The 19,207-nt window shown below is 38.1% G+C and overlaps 4 protein-coding genes across 4 annotated transcripts in view; 1 reads left to right on the top strand and 3 right to left on the bottom strand.

Moving 5' to 3' along the window:
* Positions 1 to 11,181, bottom strand: part of LOC103505750 (protein l(2)37Cc) — a 24,900-nt gene extending 13,719 nt beyond the window's left edge. Inside the window, exon 1 of the mRNA XM_026820999.1 lies at positions 10,964 to 11,181. The gene's annotated coding sequence lies outside the window, so the exon portion shown is untranslated. The remainder of the gene's footprint in view (positions 1 to 10,963) is intronic.
* Positions 3,774 to 5,739, bottom strand: LOC103505749 (prohibitin). The gene is made up of 3 exons (XM_026821005.1): positions 5,518 to 5,739; positions 4,789 to 4,978; positions 3,774 to 4,110 (listed from the first exon to the last, which is right to left on the bottom strand). The coding sequence occupies exons 1-3, from the start codon at positions 5,701 to 5,703 to the stop codon at positions 3,986 to 3,988; spliced, it is 501 nt and encodes a 166-aa protein (XP_026676806.1). The 5' UTR covers positions 5,704 to 5,739; the 3' UTR covers positions 3,774 to 3,985.
* Positions 6,052 to 19,207, bottom strand: part of LOC103505748 (spidroin-2-like) — a 16,052-nt gene continuing 2,896 nt past the window's right edge. Inside the window, exons 6-9 of the mRNA XM_008470104.2 lie at positions 10,414 to 10,642; positions 9,620 to 10,300; positions 8,660 to 8,821; positions 6,052 to 6,239 (exon numbers count right to left, since the gene is read on the bottom strand). Coding sequence (XP_008468326.2) covers positions 6,052 to 6,239; positions 8,660 to 8,821; positions 9,620 to 10,300; positions 10,414 to 10,642 — 1,260 coding nt within the window. The remainder of the gene's footprint in view (positions 6,240 to 8,659; positions 8,822 to 9,619; positions 10,301 to 10,413; positions 10,643 to 19,207) is intronic.
* Positions 11,274 to 14,440, top strand: LOC103505736 (protein CWC15 homolog B). The gene is made up of 5 exons (XM_026821004.1): positions 11,274 to 11,695; positions 12,159 to 12,281; positions 12,685 to 12,847; positions 13,393 to 13,743; positions 14,298 to 14,440. Exons 1-4 carry the CDS (start codon positions 11,565 to 11,567, stop codon positions 13,633 to 13,635), a joined length of 660 nt encoding a protein of 219 aa, XP_026676805.1. The 5' UTR covers positions 11,274 to 11,564; the 3' UTR covers positions 13,636 to 13,743; positions 14,298 to 14,440.

Here is a 19,207-nt window from a genome sequence, read left to right as displayed (position 1 = left end):
GAACAAAGTAAACTGTACACAACTATTAAGCTGTAAGTACCAGGTAGACACTGAAACAATAAAATTACTACATGACCTCTGAGTTACTTTGACGGATTAGGTCAAGCAAAGAAATTGTACACACTCAAGACAACATGAAACAAATACATACGTTTAATACTCCTGGTATAAGATACTAAAAGTAAGAGAAACGAACACGAGATCCTGACCGGAACAAGAACCGTAGGTGTGGAGTGTGGATGTGATAAAGACTTACTTCTCGTCAGAACAAAGTATGACAGTCAAACAGAAATAAAATTAACAAAGGTAAAAAGGCCTTGATTGTGACTGGTGCTGTTTGAAGAAAAACGCATCTTTAGGCCAAAAATAATTGCTGAAAACAGGTTTATGTATGTACGTAGGTATGATGACTACCATCACAAACAAAATTACTAGGGGCCTAGGGACCAGAATATGATACATACTAAACAAATGATACTTGATACGAGTACCTATGACTAACAGTCCCGCAATTCTAAGGTGAACAATCGAGATTTTAACGAATTTCATGAAATATCATAGAAAAGTCTCATGTGATCCTACAATGGGAGCTCTAATCCTTAAATTCAATTATCCCCAGAATAATATACTCGCCCGTCTTGACCCCATACTCCTAATGTGTATTATTTATTTGATTGCTATGGTTACTCTCTATCTCTATGTGTGACCGCGAAGCGTAGGGTTATCTCCAACATGTGCTTATGATCACCCTTTTCCTTTAATTCTTCTCTAATGAGATTCCATCGGTTGTGACTGTGACTAGCCAGCCGGGCGGTATCTTTTATCCTACGACCTACACTGTGTCTATTTGAACCCTGGATCCTGTAATGATCACCCTTTTCCTTTAATTCTTCTCTAATGAGATTCCATCGGTTGTGACTGTGACTAGCCAGCCGGGCGGTATCTTTTATCCTACACTGTGTCTATTTGAACCCTGGGTCCTGTAATGAGATTCCACTACAATACACACATCTGATTCCAATAAGTTTGTATCTATCCTACCAACTTTGGTTCAATTTAGTTAAGAAATTCTACAATTAAGTAAACATGATTAACTATTCCATTGCAATTGTTATAGATCAGGATAGAGTTGTAAACATAACGACGGCGACAAAAGGTTATACCTACAACTACAAATTTCTACAATTAAAACTGACTAAAAAAATGTCCAATTTTCCCTTGAAAAAACTCATCAAACAAAATTGCCACTAAAAATATAAAAGAGACAATGTGTCATTTCGATTTTTTCATTTCGCACCGTTTGCTTTGCATCGCGCTTAATTCTTGGAAAAGCCAAATACCTATGTAGCTCGCTTAATGCAAAATCCAAAACGCGGGGGTTATTTCAGTAGGTACCTACGTAGTTAAGCACCTAATTTGCACTATTGTTGAATTTAATGGACGTGGAATGAGTTCAATTTATTACGCAGACATTTTGCATTGCAGGAGAGTACAGGGAGGGGTAGGGGAAAATACATACATACAATTAATTACAATTTAATAATAATAATCTTTTATGAAAGTGTTTGAAAAAGTGTAATATCTTTATCCAAGCATAAAAAAACTCATTGGTATCTTTTCATGTGGGTCAAATAAAGTACCTACTTAAGTAACCAAATGATTGACTTCATGCATGTAAGTAAGGTAGGTAACTCCTGAGTCTTGATAGACGGAACTGTAACCTGTAACTGTTAAGTTCTTATAGTCCCGAAAGCGAAGAGAGAAAGAAGACAGGATCAGACAGACACCGAAGCGAATACAATAGTCCGTCCCTTATACCTTTTTTATTACTATTGTAATAATAAAGGAAGGACAGACTAAAAAACAATACCTACTTTAAAATATATATTTTAAATACCTACTTTCATTACTAGTATAGCTCCGCTATAAGTACTGTATAGTAATAGAAAGTAAAAAAAAATGTACCGTATATGTAGTACCTAATGTAATGGGAACACTCTTTGATTTTGTAATTAATTGCCTTGTTTAAGGCGTAAAGTACCCATAATATTTTTTAAAAAAAGGTACATTGCCTACAGGAAATTTGGAAGAAAATTGGATGAAACTCACAAGTGGGAACGGGGAGGGTAGAGCGTAGAGGTTTTGAGTAGATACCTATTATGTCGAAAATATTTTTTATCAAAAAAGTCAGGTCCAAGTTTCAATTCCACGGTTTTACATTTAGTTTGTCTGTCTGTTCCACAAGAACCCACCAAATGTTGGTTCTTTCTTTAGCACAATTTACTGACGAGTTATCAAGCGCCATTGGACATTGAAGCCCCTTATGGCCCGTTCCCACGTGTCGTTCGAAAAAAAAAATCGTGTCGTGCGTAGTGGGAACAGTCTTTTATAAATGATATTTATACAGCTACAGAACATTCGAAATTAAAATCGGATGAGATTCACGACAAGTGGTAATATGCCTTTAGAAGACCTTTTTTCGGGGGAGCTCTACATTTTACTACTAGTCTGTCACGACCTGCACACTATCATTTAGACCTGACAGGTACGGCTGAAAAGTTCCGCCTGTCGGGTCTACCCTATACTTGATGAGCACATCACACGATATTAGGTAGACTTGACTGGTGGACCTGATCAGGTTTCGATTCGTTTTTGTTAAGCTACGCCGAGCAAGACCACTAAATGGATGAGTGACATGAACGGCCATGCCTTAAGGATTTACTAGCAGAAATCCGGAGCGAAGCGACGGGTTTCGGCAAGTTGATAATAAAAATAAAAACATCTTCATATGTATGGAATAATAATTATTATTTTATTTAACATCTGACGTATCATGTAATACCTACAAACACCATTATAAATAAACTAAAATGAAAGGTATTCAGATTATTGATTAACAAAGAATTACATCTTGGAATAAATTTTTAATTTCACACATTACCAATTGCCTTCATATCAAGCTAGAGGGGATTGAAAAAATATTTTCGGACTCAGCTTTTAAGAAAAGCAATTCGAAAAAGTTATTTATTTATGTTCTTAAGAAGCAATTCGAAAAAGTAATTTATTCATGTTCTTTGAAAAAATCTTGGTCCTCTATTGCACGGAATAACGGGATTTGTACCTACAAACACCATTATAAATAAACTAAAATGAAAGGTATTCAGATTATTGATTAACAAAGAATTACATCTTGGAATAAATTTTCAATTTCACACATTACCAATTGCCTTCATATCAAGCTGGAGGGGATTGAAAAAATATTTTCGGACTCAGCTTTTAAGAAAAGCAATTCGAAAAAGTAATTTATTCATGGTCTTGGAAAAAATCTTGGTTCTCTATTGTACGGTATAACGGGATCGGAATCATCTTTTATTTCATTCAGCAGATTGAGCTATCCATTGAAAGTTAAATGCAAAGGTAGGATGACTCAAAACTCATTACTAGGTACTTACTAGCCGTATGAAGCAGGCAACATGACACACTAATCAATGAAAACTAAATCTTATAGAAATATAATGAAAACCTACTCGCTCGTATTTATTCGAAGTGGTTCAGAGCGAAATTGAGGTTCATAAATTCGCGGGAGCCTTAAGCTGCTTATGATGGCTAGCTTCTGCAAAGACGAGCCAACATTTTCATCTATACACATTTTTTGGTAGAAATGGCTTCAGTAGTCTGTGTTTTTGAACTTTCTAACCAATGCCATCAGCAGGCAACATGACACACTAATCAATGAAAACTAAATCTTATAGAAATATAATGAAAACCTACTCGCTCGTATTTATTCGAAGTGGTTTAGAGCTAAATTGAGGTTCATAAATTCGCGGGCGCCTTAAGCTGCTCATGATGACTAGCTTCTGCAAAGACGAGCCAACATTTTCATCTATACACATTTTTTGGTAGAAATGGCTTCAGTAGTCTGTGTTTTGAACTTTCTAACCAATGCCATCTGTTCATATTCTAGCCTCTAGTCAGTTCACTCCATTCATTGGGGAGTTGGCACATTGAAGAGAATGTTGTTACCGGATGGTAAATAGGAGACCTGTCTGGATCTAGAGAGTTGATAGGCAATACTCTCGGCAGCCTCTATTCTTCTCAGTTCAACCAAACCTGGATGAGGACAGAAGAATGTTTGTTAGTGACAGTCAAACAAGAGTAAAAGATTCCAGAGAAGAAGAGATAGGATCTACAGATTAATAAGTACCTATGTTGTGTGAGAACCATCAGCACCTATGCGTTGGCCATCTGTCCAAAGCAAACAATCTTATTGGTGGACAAGCCCTCAGCTCTGTGAGTCAATAAGAGTTGATGACATTTCTTAAACGTCCACTTCTTTTGGACAGACAACTAGCAACTTCCTATTTCAATAAAACCATTCTCTCTCTACAGCTGTTGCAAAAATAGGTCACAAATAATTGAAATTTTTAGACCCTAGTAGAAGCAGGATCTTCTGGATGGTAGGATATTGTGATAACAATCAGTCTAGGTTAGGTTAGGGAGGAAAAGTATGCCCTCAAAAGTTCAAAGTTGGTAAGTAATTAAGAGTTGATGACATTTCTTAAACGTCCACTTCTTTTGGACAGACAACTAGCAACTTCCTATTTCAATAAAACCATTCTCTCTCTACGGCTGTTGCAAAAATAGGTAACAAATAATTGAAATTTTTAGACCCTAGTAGAACCAGGATCTTCTGGATGGTAGGATATTGTGATAACAACCAGTCTAGGTTAGGTTAGGGAGGAAAAGTATGCCCTCAAAAGTTCAAAGTTGGTAAATAAAGACACTAACCATCACCAGCCTCAGTAAGAGATTTGGAAATCAGTTGAGCTGCTTGGGCATCTCCCTCGGCAGATATGATGGCAGCCTGCTTGGACTGTTCTGCTTTCTCCACAAGGAACCTTGCTTTCTCCGCTTCTTGCTGGGCTACTTGCTTCAACTCGACAGCCTGAGTGAACTCTTTACCAAATGTGAGGTGAGTCTGAAAACCCATTGGAGTGGTCAATTAGTATTGGATAGCAATAAGCTGTACAGTAAACCTACCTTGGTGGTGGAATGGTTGTAGTGTGCTATGCTAATGGTAAGCAGGATGGTACATTTTTGATTTCCAAACAAAATATGGTATTTTATGATTATGGAATATATTTTTTCCCCCCTGGAGAACCTGGACATGAGTTCAACACCCAGATAAGGCCTATAATTTTATTTGACCAGTTCTAGGCTAGAACTAGAAATACTAGAATAGATTGGTTTGACTTTTACACTTATGACTACATAGGTTGTATGTATATGCATGAATATGTACTATGTAAAGATTGTAAAGCATTTGTGATCAATTTCTTGTAGGCCAGATAAGGCCTATAATTTTATTTGACCAGTTCTAGGCTAGAACTAGAAATACTAGAATAGATTGGTTTGACTTTTACACTTATGACCACCTACATAGGTTGTAAGTATATACATGAATATGTACTATGTAAAGATTGTAAAGCATTTGTGATCAATTTCTTGTAGACTTACAATAGAAATATCATCCAAAATGACACCAAATCGTTTGGCTCTCTCTGTAAGATCCTCATTAACTTTCTGGGACACAAGTTCTCGCTGTGTGATCAGCTCACTAGCATCAAACTGAGCAACAACAGCTTTCAGCACTTCTGTGGTGATTGATGGCAAGACTCTTTCATCATAGTCAACTCCCAGCATCGAAAAGATTTTGGGTAGTTGATTAGATATTGACCCTTTTTTAAACAATAGAGTAGGTATCAAAACTCTGAAAATTTTTGATTCTATTATAAGCAATACACTGAAAGTAACAAGTGGAAGGTGTTTATAATAAAGCATAAAGCACAGCAAGTGCTCTAATGTACATAGCTAGAAGAGTGGGTGAGTAGTAAGCAAATCTTCCAAGTAATTTTAAAGAAAATAATTTCTGGCAAAATCCAAAGAGTACATGGCTAAGCCAAGAAGATAACAACATGAGTAGGTAGGTACCTATCTGTACTTTATTAATTATGTAGGCACAAAACAACAACTTTATTCTTCAATCTAACCTCACACAGTATCCATCTCAGACCCACCTTTGCTTCCAGTAATGACAGGAACATTCCTAGGTCTAGACCTGATGTCAAAAATCACAGGTCTCTGTACCCAGGGAACAAAAAAGTGAGTACCTTCTCCTACCACAGCATTTTTGATTCCTGTAAATCTGTCAAAAATGACAGCTCTATGCCCTCCATCCACTGAAACAAACACAGATTGTTTATTAAGATAACTATTAAATGTAATTATTTAGTAAATAGTCTGATTTGTTAAAATACCATCCCCCCCTAAAGGCCTAGACACACCAAAAAACCGCTGAGTATTACAACCCATGTTTATATGAGAGCTGACACACCAAAACCGCTGAGGTTTCCCGCACGGCGACCGCTGTGGTTTCCGAGACCTAACCTCAAACTTCGATTTCTTCAAAGGCAATCAAGCCAGAAATGCCGTGCGGTTTTGCGTTCTTTTTTGTTTGTTTACATTTTTTGTTCCATAGAGGAAAAGCATTTCTTTGGGTATCCCGGGACTTTTCAAATTTGTTGAAAGTTGGAAAGTTTCCAAGACTCTATGTTCATCAAGCCCCAGCTGAATTGGTATGCATCCACTAGGAATTGGTCCATAGTATTAATTATTATCAAAATTTCAAGGGATAAAGAAAATACAAATTTTCGACTTTTGAAAAAATTTGAAAAGACGCGGTTGAATTTCTTGGTAGTAGTCCAAAGAAGAATAAAAAATAGTATCTTGACAGCAAACAGCTACACTTCTCAAGTAATACCTAACATTCTTTTTAGTATTGAAATGGACTTTAATTCTTCCAAAACAGTAACCTTCTATGGGGCACACTGTCTCAATAGTTTCATCCAACTACCTAGGTAGGTACTTGTAGTCTTTTCTTGCACACCATTGTGCATTATGCAATCCCACATTATCCCAAGATAAGACCCAAGAAATAAATCTTCATTGAAAGGAGATGCAGATAGTGACAAAGGGTCAATCTGTATGTGAGGCATTAATAAGGGCTAGGATAGAGCTTACCAGATTAGATTTATGTATTGTATTGGGAAACTTCAAACCTTTTGATAGTTTGGACTCGATGAAGACTTCTTACTTGCAACCTCAATCAGTAAGTACCTACAGGTGTCTATAGTTAGCACTTAGCTGTGGGTTGACGGGCCTGCCTTCTAAGCGAGTAAGCGCTAGGTCGCGGGTTCGATTCCCGCCCGGGGCGGAATTTATCCTAAAATACATATAATTATAAAGTTTGCCCGGCTGGCTTTCTCCTATCCTGTCTTCCTTCTCTCTTCCATTTCGCGACATCTCATCTGCAGTTACAGTTCCTACTATCAAATCTCTTGGACAAAAGATTTTACTGAATCTTTACATGCAGGGAAATTTTCAGTGACCCTTTTTGTTATAATTTGAAATTGTTCTTTCAAAAGTTCTAGACATTTTTTCTTTTCATCTTTATCCTCTTCAAGTTCATCTGTGCATACTTCACCGTTTTCTTTTTCAATATTCTCAGGAACTTCTGGTACACAAATTTCACCATGGATTATGCTAGTCAGTCAAGGGGGTAACACTAGAGTGAACTTGTAATTTTTACACCAGTTGCTGTATTCATTCTAATGAGGCCAGTGGCAATGAAGTACAATTTCCTTTTAGTTTCTTCATCCTTGAATGGCAGGAATTGCTTTGATGACAAATTAAACTTTGTCACTACAGCAAATGTCACTACAGCAAACTGATATTTGCAAGGATACCATCATATTATCCAACTTGACAGGAGCAGTGACCAACCTCAGAATTGACGAAATAGAAAAACGTCTCTCAAGCTACACAACAATGTTCCAATGTTTATTGGTTCACACTTAAAGAGAAAAAAACACAAGACTTCACTAGTGACTACTAGGAAATAGAAAAAACGTTTCTCATAAAGGCTACACAAACACAATACTTAGTTTCTTCCTAGAAAGTAAAACAGTTAAAATGAGAAATGAGATGTTGGAAAATCTCAACTTGGAAGATCTTTTGTAACTTCAACTTTGGATCGGAATCGGAAACTTATTTTAAAGTTTTCATAACCTCACAAATGATTGAAATGATAGAAAATTTCCCGTTTCCCCCCAAAGTCAAATGAAAATCCCACGCGAGACGAAAATTCCCTGACAAATGAGCTCCCCATTCACAAGTGAGTTGGGTTTTGAAATCTCGCCTGCTGGAAAGTTGTCAAAGATAAAGTTGAAAAAAATTTGAGGTTAGAAAAAGTTCATGCAAGTAGTGTTGCCAGATGTAGATGACTAGCCGTATTTTTTTGTTGATCAATTTTTTTTTCTTTTTCGCAGGTTGGCTACTTGTATTTCAAGATCGATAATTTTTATCGATACTTCAAGATCGATAATTGGCTGTTCCACAAAATCGAAAAAGTATACAAATACAATACAAAACAAAAGTTGTTAATTCTTAATAAAAAAAAAAAGCAATAAGCACTTGCAAGTTCTTTTTAAACCAATCTAAACAAAATAATATGACCTCATGCATAAATGTAGAGGATTTGTCTACTAGGCCCATCCTTACATTTTCCTACAAAATCACTGTATCTACAGTTTGTACTAACCTGGGGTCTGAGGCCCTGTGTTCTGCTGATAGCCAGGGGACTGTGCTGTGCCTGCAGCACTCGGACTCAGAGTGGCAGGGTACGGGGTTTGTGTACTGTAGGATGCAAGAGGAGAGAAAGATCTCAGTGCTATCTCCAAGCAGTATTCTAGCAGAGATTTACCTGGACACACAAAACTTAAATACAGGTAAGTCCAGTAGAGTAGACTATTTTTGGGGAAAATTTAATAGGTTAGACCTTGCTTTTGTATCTCACAATAACAACTATCTAAATAAATTCTAGTTGTGGGTTTCACCAACTTTCTTTCCAGCCCCTAGTAGTGCTGTCAAGCCTTTACAAATGAAATGAACCTTAAGAGAGTATTAACAGACCTACGTATCTCAAGATACTAGAGTTGGAGACTAAGTACCTGGTAGGTAATTTTGGTATAAATTTGATTTTTTTATAGGAAAAGCTCGCGCGCCCCCCTGATTTGTCTCTACGCCCCCCCAGTTTGAGAACCTCTGCTATAGAGGGTCTCTATCATTTTCATAAGTTTGGTTTTATAGACGACTACGCGCTACTAAAAGTCACGTGACTACGCCTTACTGATTACTGAGGATGAGGACTGAGCTTACTGATTAACGGGACATGTGCTCTTGAGTCTCTTGACAATATTAATTTCCTACCATTAATGTCATTAGAACAAAGTTGAAGCTACGAGTATTTTGTTTTTCAGAGACCATTTTCTCGTAAGCTTAGTCAAGATTAGACGAGCCATTGCTTAGTCAACAGACGGACCATTTAATGATTTAATGAAGATTCTCAGGAACTTCTGGTACACAAATTTCACCATGGATTATGCTAGAGTCAGTCAAGGGGGTAACACTAGAGTGAACTTGTAATTTTTATACCAGTTGCTGTATTCATTCTAATGAGGCCAGTGGCAATGAAGTACAATTTCCTTTTAGTTTCTTCAACCTGGACCACCAGGATGTTGACCTGGACCACCAGGATGTTGACCTGGACCACCAGGATGTTGATTAGGACCTCCAGTATGTTGACCTGGGGCTCCAGGATGTTGATTAGGACCTCCAGGATGTTGATTAGGACCTCCAGGATGTTGACCTGGACCTCCAGGATGTTGACCTGGACCTCCAGGATGTTGACTTAGACCTCCAGGATGTTGACCTGGACCTCCAGGATGTTGACCTGGACCTCCAGGATGTTGACCTGGGGCTCCTGGGTGCTGGTTGGGGCCTCCAGGATGTTGATTAGGACCTCCAGGATGTTGACCTGGACCCCCTGGGTGCTGATTAGGGACCCCAGTGTGTTGGTTGGGGGCACCTTGGTGCTGGTTAGGTGCCCCTGGATGTTGACTGGCGCCAGCAGAGTGGGGTCCAGGATGAGGGCCAGGGCCTACATGATGACCTTGAGCTCCGGGACCAGAGAGACGAGGCCCAGGGCCTGATGCAGAGGGGCCCCCAGGTATTGGACTAGCTGAGCTAGGATAGCCAGGGTAGTTCCCAGGATAGCCACCAGGTGGCCCTGTGTTTCCATAGCTTCCAGAGCCAGTATAGTTGGGGCCTTGATATCCAGAGGAGCCATAGCCTCCAGGTTGAGGACCACTGGGAGGATAATTACTGCCAGGAGGGTAACCACCTGAAACACATAAGCATAATAATATGACCTCATGCATAAATGTAGAGGATTTGTCTACTAGGCCCATCCTTACATTTTCCTACAAAATCACTGTATCTACAGTTTGTACTAACCTGGGGTCTGAGGCCCTGTGTTCTGCTGATAGCCAGGGGACTGTGCTGTGCCTGCAGCACTCGGACTCAGAGTGGCAGGGTATGGGGTTTGTGTACTGTAGGATGCGGTGCTAGGCTGTGAGGATTGAGAGCCACCAGTGCCTACGTTAGGGGCAGGGGGGTAGCCACCAGACTGACCACCAGGACCAGGATAGGCGGAATGATTCTGTCCTGTGGGTGGGGTGTAAGTCTGAAACAACAGAAAATAACAAGGTTTTGTCAACCCTCACATTCCCAAGCCTAGGTTATCCTTTCTTTACAATGCCATCACCATTCAGCTACATCTGAAACCGCTACAACATTCTCCTTTTTTAGGCGGTACAAGATTTTCTTGCACACCATTGTGCATTATGCAATCCCACATTATCCCAAGATAAGACCCAAGAAATAAATCTTCATTGAAAGGAGATGCAGATAGTGACAAAGGGTCAATCTGTATGTGAGGCATTAATAAGGGCTAGGATAGAGCTTACCAGATTAGATTTATGTATTGTATTGGGAAACTTCAAACCTTTTGATAGTTTGGACTCGATGAAGACTTCTTACTTGCAACTTCAATCAGTAAGTACCTACAGGCAGATATTTCTGAAATTATCTGGTAATTAGTTATCTGATTCTGGTTTCTTCTTTCTTATCTTTTCTAGAAAAGTTCTTCAAAAGGCAAAAGTTCACTGCTTGAGCTGCTGGAAAGTTGTCAAAGTCAAAGATAAAGTTGAAAAAAATTTGAGGTTAGAAAAAGCAAAGTTCATGCAAGTAGTGTTGCCAGATGTAGATGACTAGCCGTATTTTTTTGTTGATCAATTTTTTTTCTTTTTCGCAGGTTGGCTACTTGTATTTCAAGATCGATAATTTTTATCGATACTTCAAGATCGATAATTGAAATCGATCTGTTCCACAAAATCGAAAAAGTATACAAATACAATACAAAAAACAAAACAAAAGTTAATTCTTAATAAAAAAAAGCAATAAGCACTTGCAAGTTCTTTTTAAACCAATCTAAACAATAGGTACATAAAAAGTTCCTTGATTTTTTTGGGGTTGTGAGTGCTTTGGGTTACACACTACACAGGTGTCCCCACTTGGTCCTGGTTACGGTCTAAAATCTTGTCAAAATGACCACTGCTGCCCGTCCAACATTTGAACCAGCCCGAGGAGGTCAAGGGAGAGGAGAGAAAGATCTCAGTGCTATCTCCAAGCAGTATTCTAGCAGAGATTTACCTGGACACACAAAACTTAAATACAGGTAAGTCCTGTAGAGTAGACTATTTTTGTATTTTTGGGGAAAATTTAATAGGTTAGACCTTGCTTTTGTATCCCACAATAACAACTATCTAAATAAATTCTAGTTGTGGGTTTCACCAACTTTCTTTCCAGCCCCTAGTAGTGCTGTCAAGCCTTTACAAATTAAATGAACCTTAAGAGAGTATTAAAAGACCTTCTAGGGGCTGAAAAATATTGGTGAAATCCACTCTCCTTACTCACCTCTCGCGGACCACCTGAAACCTTCTCGCGGACCACTAGTGGTCCACGGACCATAGGTTAAGAATGGCTGTTCTAGGGGCTGAAAAATAAGATAATTAATTAAACACAAGTTCATACCCACAGCCATGTTGCATTTGTTGAAAAATACACCTTTCTCACAGAATATGGTATTCAACCTTATTGATGGTGTAATTGGTGTATATTGTGTAATTTTATAATTACAGAGAACATGGTCAAGGAACGAATGAAGAATTACGTTCCCGAGACTTCAGAAAGGAATTGGAAGAACGTGAAAGAGAGAAGGACAAGACAGCAAGAATAAGAGCTCCTGAGTCTCATGCCAACAGGTAAGATTAGTTATCTGATTCTGGTTTCTTCTTTCTTATCTTTTCTAGAAAAGTTCTTCAAAAGGCAAAAGTTCACTGCTTGAGCTGCTGAACAGGTAAGAAAATAATAATAAAACTCATAAAGAGCTCTTACAAAAGCCCATGGAAAAAATAGTCTTTAGAAATAAGAAGAAGAAGAAGAAGAAGAAGAAGAAGAAGAGAGAGAAACAGGTAAGAAAATAATAATAAAACTCATAAAGAGCTCTTACAAAAGCCCATGGAAAAAATAGTCTTTAGAAATAAGAAGAAGAAGAGAGAAAAAAAAAACAACTTCAATTTAAAGGCAAAGTTAAAAAAGTTCAAACAAGTGAGAGATTGAGAATTCTAAATATTGACATACCTACCCTTTTTGTGTGATTTCCAGCAAGAGACCCAGATTAGATCAACTACCTGCAGCAAGTTTGGATGCTGATGATCCATTAGATGATGAAGATTCAGATGCCGATGATAGTGATGATGATGAAGCAGCACTCCTTGCAGAGCTAGCCAAGATCAAGAAGGAGAGAGCTGCAGAACAAACTAAGAAAGTAAGAGAAATTTAGAATGAATTTGTGCAACCCTTAAGGCCCGTTCCCACTTATTGTGAGTTTCATCCATTTTTTTATTATTATTGTCCAGTAGGTAATGTTATTTAAATGAGAGTGTTCCTACACCTGACATGATTTTTTTCCCCCAAACAACAAGTGGAAATAGGCCTTTATTCTGATTATGTTTAATGTCACTTTACATCTCTAGGTTTCATCACACACAAAGTAAGGCAAAGAGCCAAAGAATTGGCAGATTTCTATGATGCACTCAGTCAGCCTCATAAGGGGAAAAAAATTGAATAGCTACTACTTTGATACAATAGCAATCACTGGTGGTACCTATGTTAAAGGATTTATTGAGAAAAAAGATTTGCAAAGGAGACATGTAGGAATTCTGTGATAGCTAAAAAAGTTTAAAGTCACAATGATACATTAATTTGTATTCCTCACTTGAAGTGGCAACCAGACAGAGATTTGAAGTTAAGGATAAGAGACTTATTTATATTGCATTCATTGATGAAATTGAATTATGGTTGGTCTTACAGGAAGCAGAAAAAAGGCAAGAAGAAGAGAGGATAAGAATGGAGAACATTTTGAGTGGAAACCCTTTGCTGAACTATTCAGGTCAAGCTGCCAAGTCCGATTTGAAAGTCAAACGAAGATGGGATGATGATGTAGTGTTCAAGAATTGTGCAAGGTCGGAGCCTGACAAGAAAAAAGATCAATTTATTAATGATTCACTAAGATCAGAATTTCATCGCAAATTCATGGAAAAATATGTAAAATAATAATGTTATCTACTACCTCCAATATTCATTCCTCTTGACAGGGACATCAAATATCATACATACAGTTTCTCCTCAGGCATCCTTATGGCCACAAACCTACATCATTAGGTTTGTATGTCATTTCCCTGAGGGTTTTTGATGATGATAATAATAATAAAAGATAATATATTGTTATTAGAAAAAAGTTACCGGAAACGAGATATTCTCAAAAAACCCCTTTTTTTGGCCGCCATTTTGAAAAAAAGGCCGGCATTTTGTTCGTATACATGGTTTTCGGTGTCACCCCTTCCTAAAAGTTTTATATGGTCCAAATGAAGGTCCATGCCAAATTTGGTGCTTTCCTGACGAAATGCAGCTTTTTTGACGTTGGGCCACCCACTATTTTATATGGTCCAAATGAAGGTCCATGCCAAATTTGGTGCTTTCCTGACGAAATGCAGCTTTTTTGACGTTGGGCCACCCACTAGTATGTTTGTGAGATTGTACGAGTTAAATCGAAGTTGTTTATACTACTCCTTCATTCTCAATTTATTTATGCTAGTTTGCTAGATCCTATAATATCAGTGCTACATCATTAGGTTTGTATGTCATTTCCCTGAGGGTTTTTGATGATGATAATAATAATAAAAGACTCTCAAGTGGAAGATAATCTACATCATTAGGTTTGTATGTCATTTCCCTGAGGGTTTTTGATGATGATAATAATAATAAAAGACTCTCAAGTGGAAGATAATCTATAGGATATATAAGATAATCAAGTGGAAGAGAAGGAAGTTAATCACTTGGCAGGGTTTATATCTGGGGTGTTCTCTACCTACTAAATCTTTGGTATGTAAAACAAGTCTGAATTCTGTAAATATATTGTAATTTCTTTTGTGTATCAATTTATTGTTTACTTTCTTTCCATTAAGTCTTGATACTTTTTCTTTTTAACCACTCAATTATAGGCAATACCCTAAATAGCCAAACTTTGGGCCATACCACACCTATCAAGTGGAAGAGAAGGAAGTTAATCACTTGGCAGGGTTTATATCTGGGGTGTTCTCTACCTACTAAATCTTTGGTATGTAAAACAAACCTGAATTCTGTAAATATATTGTAATTTCTTTTGTGTATCAATTTATCGTTTACTTTCTTTCCATTAAGTCTTGATACTTTTTCTTTTTAACCACTCATTTATAGGCAATACCCTAAATAGCCAAACTTTTGACCATACCACACCTTCTGGAGTTGGGCCAGGGTTTTATCTACATAAATAATTATCGAATCTCTCTACAAAGTCGTGAGGAGCATGAACTCCATTTGAGCTTTATCCATGGTATGGTCCTGAATAGCAGAACTTTGGTCCTGAATAAATTCTGGGAAACCCAGCCCAGGGGCACTTTATTTACATAATTTGTTTAATTTCTTTGTGAAGTTTGAGCGACTTTGAGTTTTTTCCAGTACATTATCACCATCACAGTAACAAGCTTAGCTTTGACTTTTGAGACATGATTGTGTGGGACTTGAAGTATTCTGAAATAATAACAATACTGGTAGATAGAGTGTTGTGAACTAAAAGGTAATTTTTTAGGGATTTTAAGGAATTAGAAAATAATTTATTATTGAAATTCATATAAGACAACGGAATAATTTTAGTATACTGCTATCACTAAAACTATAAATACTTATGCTTAGATGGAAATAATTAATATGCAATAGAAAATTGAGTACACTAAAATATTCAAAACGATAATACATATTACGTACGTACCCTATATTTTAAAATTTTAATCAAACAAAGTTACCTACTAAAATTCATATTCATAGAGGGTTAAGAGTGAAGGAAATACATAATTATTTCCTCTGGAGCTTGGGAAACAGTAGAAGTAGGTTCAGGGTTTAGGGGTACCTAAGGGAAATATTTACCTTCTGTATCTGAGTATGAGTAGGGGGAGGTCCCCGCCTGGGCTGCTGGTAAGACACCGACATTGTACAACCAAACTTGATTGAAATTTTAATACTCTTCTAATGAAAATGAATTCACTTGTGGATTGTGAGTTGAAATTGTTTCTTTACATGTTCAAGGGTTTCAAACTGAATTGTTGAGAAAATACGGAAATTCCGTCATTCGGTCAGTAAAACTAGGAGCCGCAAAGTCGCAAACACAAAACACGGAACTTTTGATGAAAGTTTTTTTTTTTTACTTTTAATTGTTTTATTTTTGTTTTCATTCCCTTCCCTCTTTGGCCCTTTCAACATTTTTCGAAATTTCTACCTCCCACTTCCCCGCTTTTCCCTTCCCTGGGGTTTTGAATATTATCAGAACTGCCAACTGTAAAAATTTCTTTTTAACGCGCACAGATAAGCCGTATTTTATTATGATGATTTTTCACTCTTTCGTTACCACTCTTGCTGCTACTGGCCACTCATGTATTTTGAATCTTTCTTTGACAGAGGGCCTCTGAGTGAGATTTTACCATTTATTGGTGAAAAAATGCTCTGGAAGTCAGGAGGTCGAAAATTCATATCTTCTTGGCCAAAGTGCCACAGAGAGGAAAAAAATTAAAACTTTGTAAAAAAAAAAAAAAAAAAAAAAAAAAAAAAAAAAAACAATGTACAAGAGACAAAAATATTCCTCCTTGAAGATTAGAACCAGAAAAATAGTAGTAGGATCAATTTTTTAAATGATTTAGCAAAAAATGTACTTTCTCCTCTTTTATTCCATGACTTTGTTTTATTGAATAACAACCAATAAATAGAGGATGATCCTATTGGACTTTTCATTATCTCGGGACCAGCACAATTTCATTATCTTGAATTCTCATTGGAAATCATACAGTCCTAATTGTTATCTCCTAGCCTCTACTGCTGCGGCGGTTGATAGCCATAGCCAGGATATTGCCCCTGTGGCGCTCCAGGCGGTGGTCCTTGGTTCGAACCTGGGGGAGGGCCAGGTCTTGGATACTGGGGATATCCAGGGCCACCTTGTCCTGGGGGTCCATAGCCTCCCTGAGGGGGCCCGTAACCTTGAGGAGGGTATCCCTGGGGTGGATAACCAGGGGGATAGGTTTGAGTGTGTGAGGATTGTGGAGGATGTCCATAGCCACCTGGGGGTCCCTGATAGCCAGGGGTGGGGCTAGGTTGAGTGTTGGGATATTGAGCACTAGATTGAGGGGAGGGGTAGGTTTGAGTAGCGGTGGAGGGCGCCATGGTAGTGGGATATTGAGTGTAGGGAGAGGGAGGGGTCTGCTGAGATGAAGGAGGAGAGGTATAACCAGGGACTGGGTGGGGTAAATGAGAGGGGGTGGGAGGGCCTCTAGTATGTTCACTATATTGAGGTCCTGGGCCACTCGTATCCCCAGGATATTGAGTAGGGCCAGAACCTTGTTGGTGATGGCCTGGGCCACTGGGAGGACCTGAATGTTGACCAGGACCCCCTGGGCCTCCTGTATGTTGATTAGGTCCAGGACCGCTTGCATGTTGGCTTTGAGGTCCTGGATGTTGACTTTGAGCACCAGGATGATTGGGTCCCCCAGTATGTGAAGAGGGCCCACCTTGATGCTGATTAGAGTGTTGTCCTGGAGCTCCAGGGTGATTAGGCCCCCCAGGATGTTGACTTGGGCCCCCAGGATGTTGACCTGGGCCCCCTGGATGTTGGTTGGGACCTCCAGGATGTTGACCTGGACCTCCAGGATGTTGATTAGGAATTTTACCATTTATTGGTGAAAAAATGCTCTGGAAGTCAGGAGGTCGAAAATTCATATCTTCTTGGCCAAAGTGCCACAGAGAGGAATAATAAAATACGGCTACATTTGTGGCTGTGGCGCGTTAAAATGAATGCGTCACTACTAATGTGGCAACATTGGAAAACCCAATTTTTTGATTTTGTTTCTGGTGTTTCATCAAATCATCTCATCTTGACCTGGACCTCCAGGATGTTGATTAGGACCTCCAGGATGTTGACCTGGACCACCAGGATGTTGATTAGGACCTCCAGGATGTTGATTAGGACCTCCAGGATGTTGACTTGGGCCTCCAGGATGTTGACTTGGACCTCCAGGATGTTGACTTGGACCTCCAGGATGTTGACTTGGGCCTCCAGGATGTTGACCTGGACCTCCAGGATGTTGACCTGGACCTCCAGGATGTTGACTTGGACCTCCAGGATGTTGACCTGGACCTCCAGGATGTTGACCTGGACCTCCAGGATGTTGACCTGGGTACGGTTACATTTGTGGCTGTGGCGCGTTAAAATGAATGCGTCACTACTAATGTGGCAACATTGGAAAACCCAATTTTTTGATTTTGTGTTTCTGGTGTTTCATCAAATCATCTCATCAAGTCATCAGTTCATTTCAAAATGGCGAATCTAATGGAAGTGCACAAGTTCTAGTCCAGATCCTTTAAGAAATGTGCTTAAAAAACGCGAATATATTTGGTTTATCTTATCAGTAAATTCAAATTCAAGGTTTGTAAAACAATTAAAAAGTTTCACTTCTATTAAAATATTTTTTACGAAGTTTAAAACTGTCTCTATTTGAAACCTCTACTAGGCAAGCCTATGAAAAAGTTCAGAGGGAGTGTATTGTTTTGAGGATATATTTTTTAATCATCATTTTATTCTAATTAAATTCATTTAAAAACACTCTTAATGAAGTTGATTAGAATAATCATACTTACATGAGACCCAACTCCGTGTTTTAGAGAATTACGAATCAGTTTTTTATGGGTACAAAATCAATTACTGTACCAAACATACGTTCCTACAAAATTAGGTACCTAACCACTTAATGCTCCTTTTACAATAGCTGACAGCAGCTACTGATTTTGAAATTTAACTTGGGCCTCGTTTGATCATCAACTCTAAAATATCTTTGGATGTGATCATTAATAGGAGAAAAGTTGGGATGGAAACACCTTTTTAATTGCAAACATATTGAGTTGATTTTTATCAGGCATCGCTTCAAACTTTCAACAGTCAAGAGCTTGAAATGATCAAATTTTGATGAGCTGGGCCTCCATCCTGCACATTAATATGCTATAGGCCTCTATTTTATTTCTTCTCAGATTGACACTGTAATGAGAAAGAAAATCAATTTTGAAAATAACAAGAACTAGAAAGTAAAAACTGTTTTTATTACAGATATTAACTGACTATGTGCTTTTTCTTATGTTTGATTCCTGCTAGTCTATAGCACATAATCTGAAGAATAGATTATTTATTGTAAAAAAAAAAAAAAAAAAATAATGCAATATATCAGTTGTGCTTACTTGGGTGATGTTTCAAAGTCATAGAGCAGGAAAAATGAGGACCAATGGAATTTTTCTTTTTCTTCTACGACTTCTAGATTCCGAGATAAATTGATTTAAAAAATACCGGTAAACCGTGAACTTTGATGTCACGGCATACGCTCCCGTACACAATGACGTCACATCAAATGTCCCGAGCAAAGTTCCCTTGCAGGCAACACATCAATGTGTTTGTGCACATACGTTTCTGCACATTTCTTTCTGCTCCTCAGGAAGCATGTTTGCATACTGGTGCTATCTAGTGGACAAAAAAAAAAAAAAAAAAAAAAAAAAACTGGGA

This window comes from Diaphorina citri, unplaced genomic scaffold (genome assembly GCF_000475195.1).
Source record: "Diaphorina citri unplaced genomic scaffold, Diaci psyllid genome assembly version 1.1 scaffold192, whole genome shotgun sequence".
In the NCBI taxonomy this organism is placed as follows: Eukaryota; Metazoa; Arthropoda; class Insecta; order Hemiptera; family Psyllidae; genus Diaphorina; species Diaphorina citri.
The sequence above is the reverse complement of the archived record's forward strand: the minus strand, read 5'-3'. Positions and strand labels throughout refer to the sequence as shown.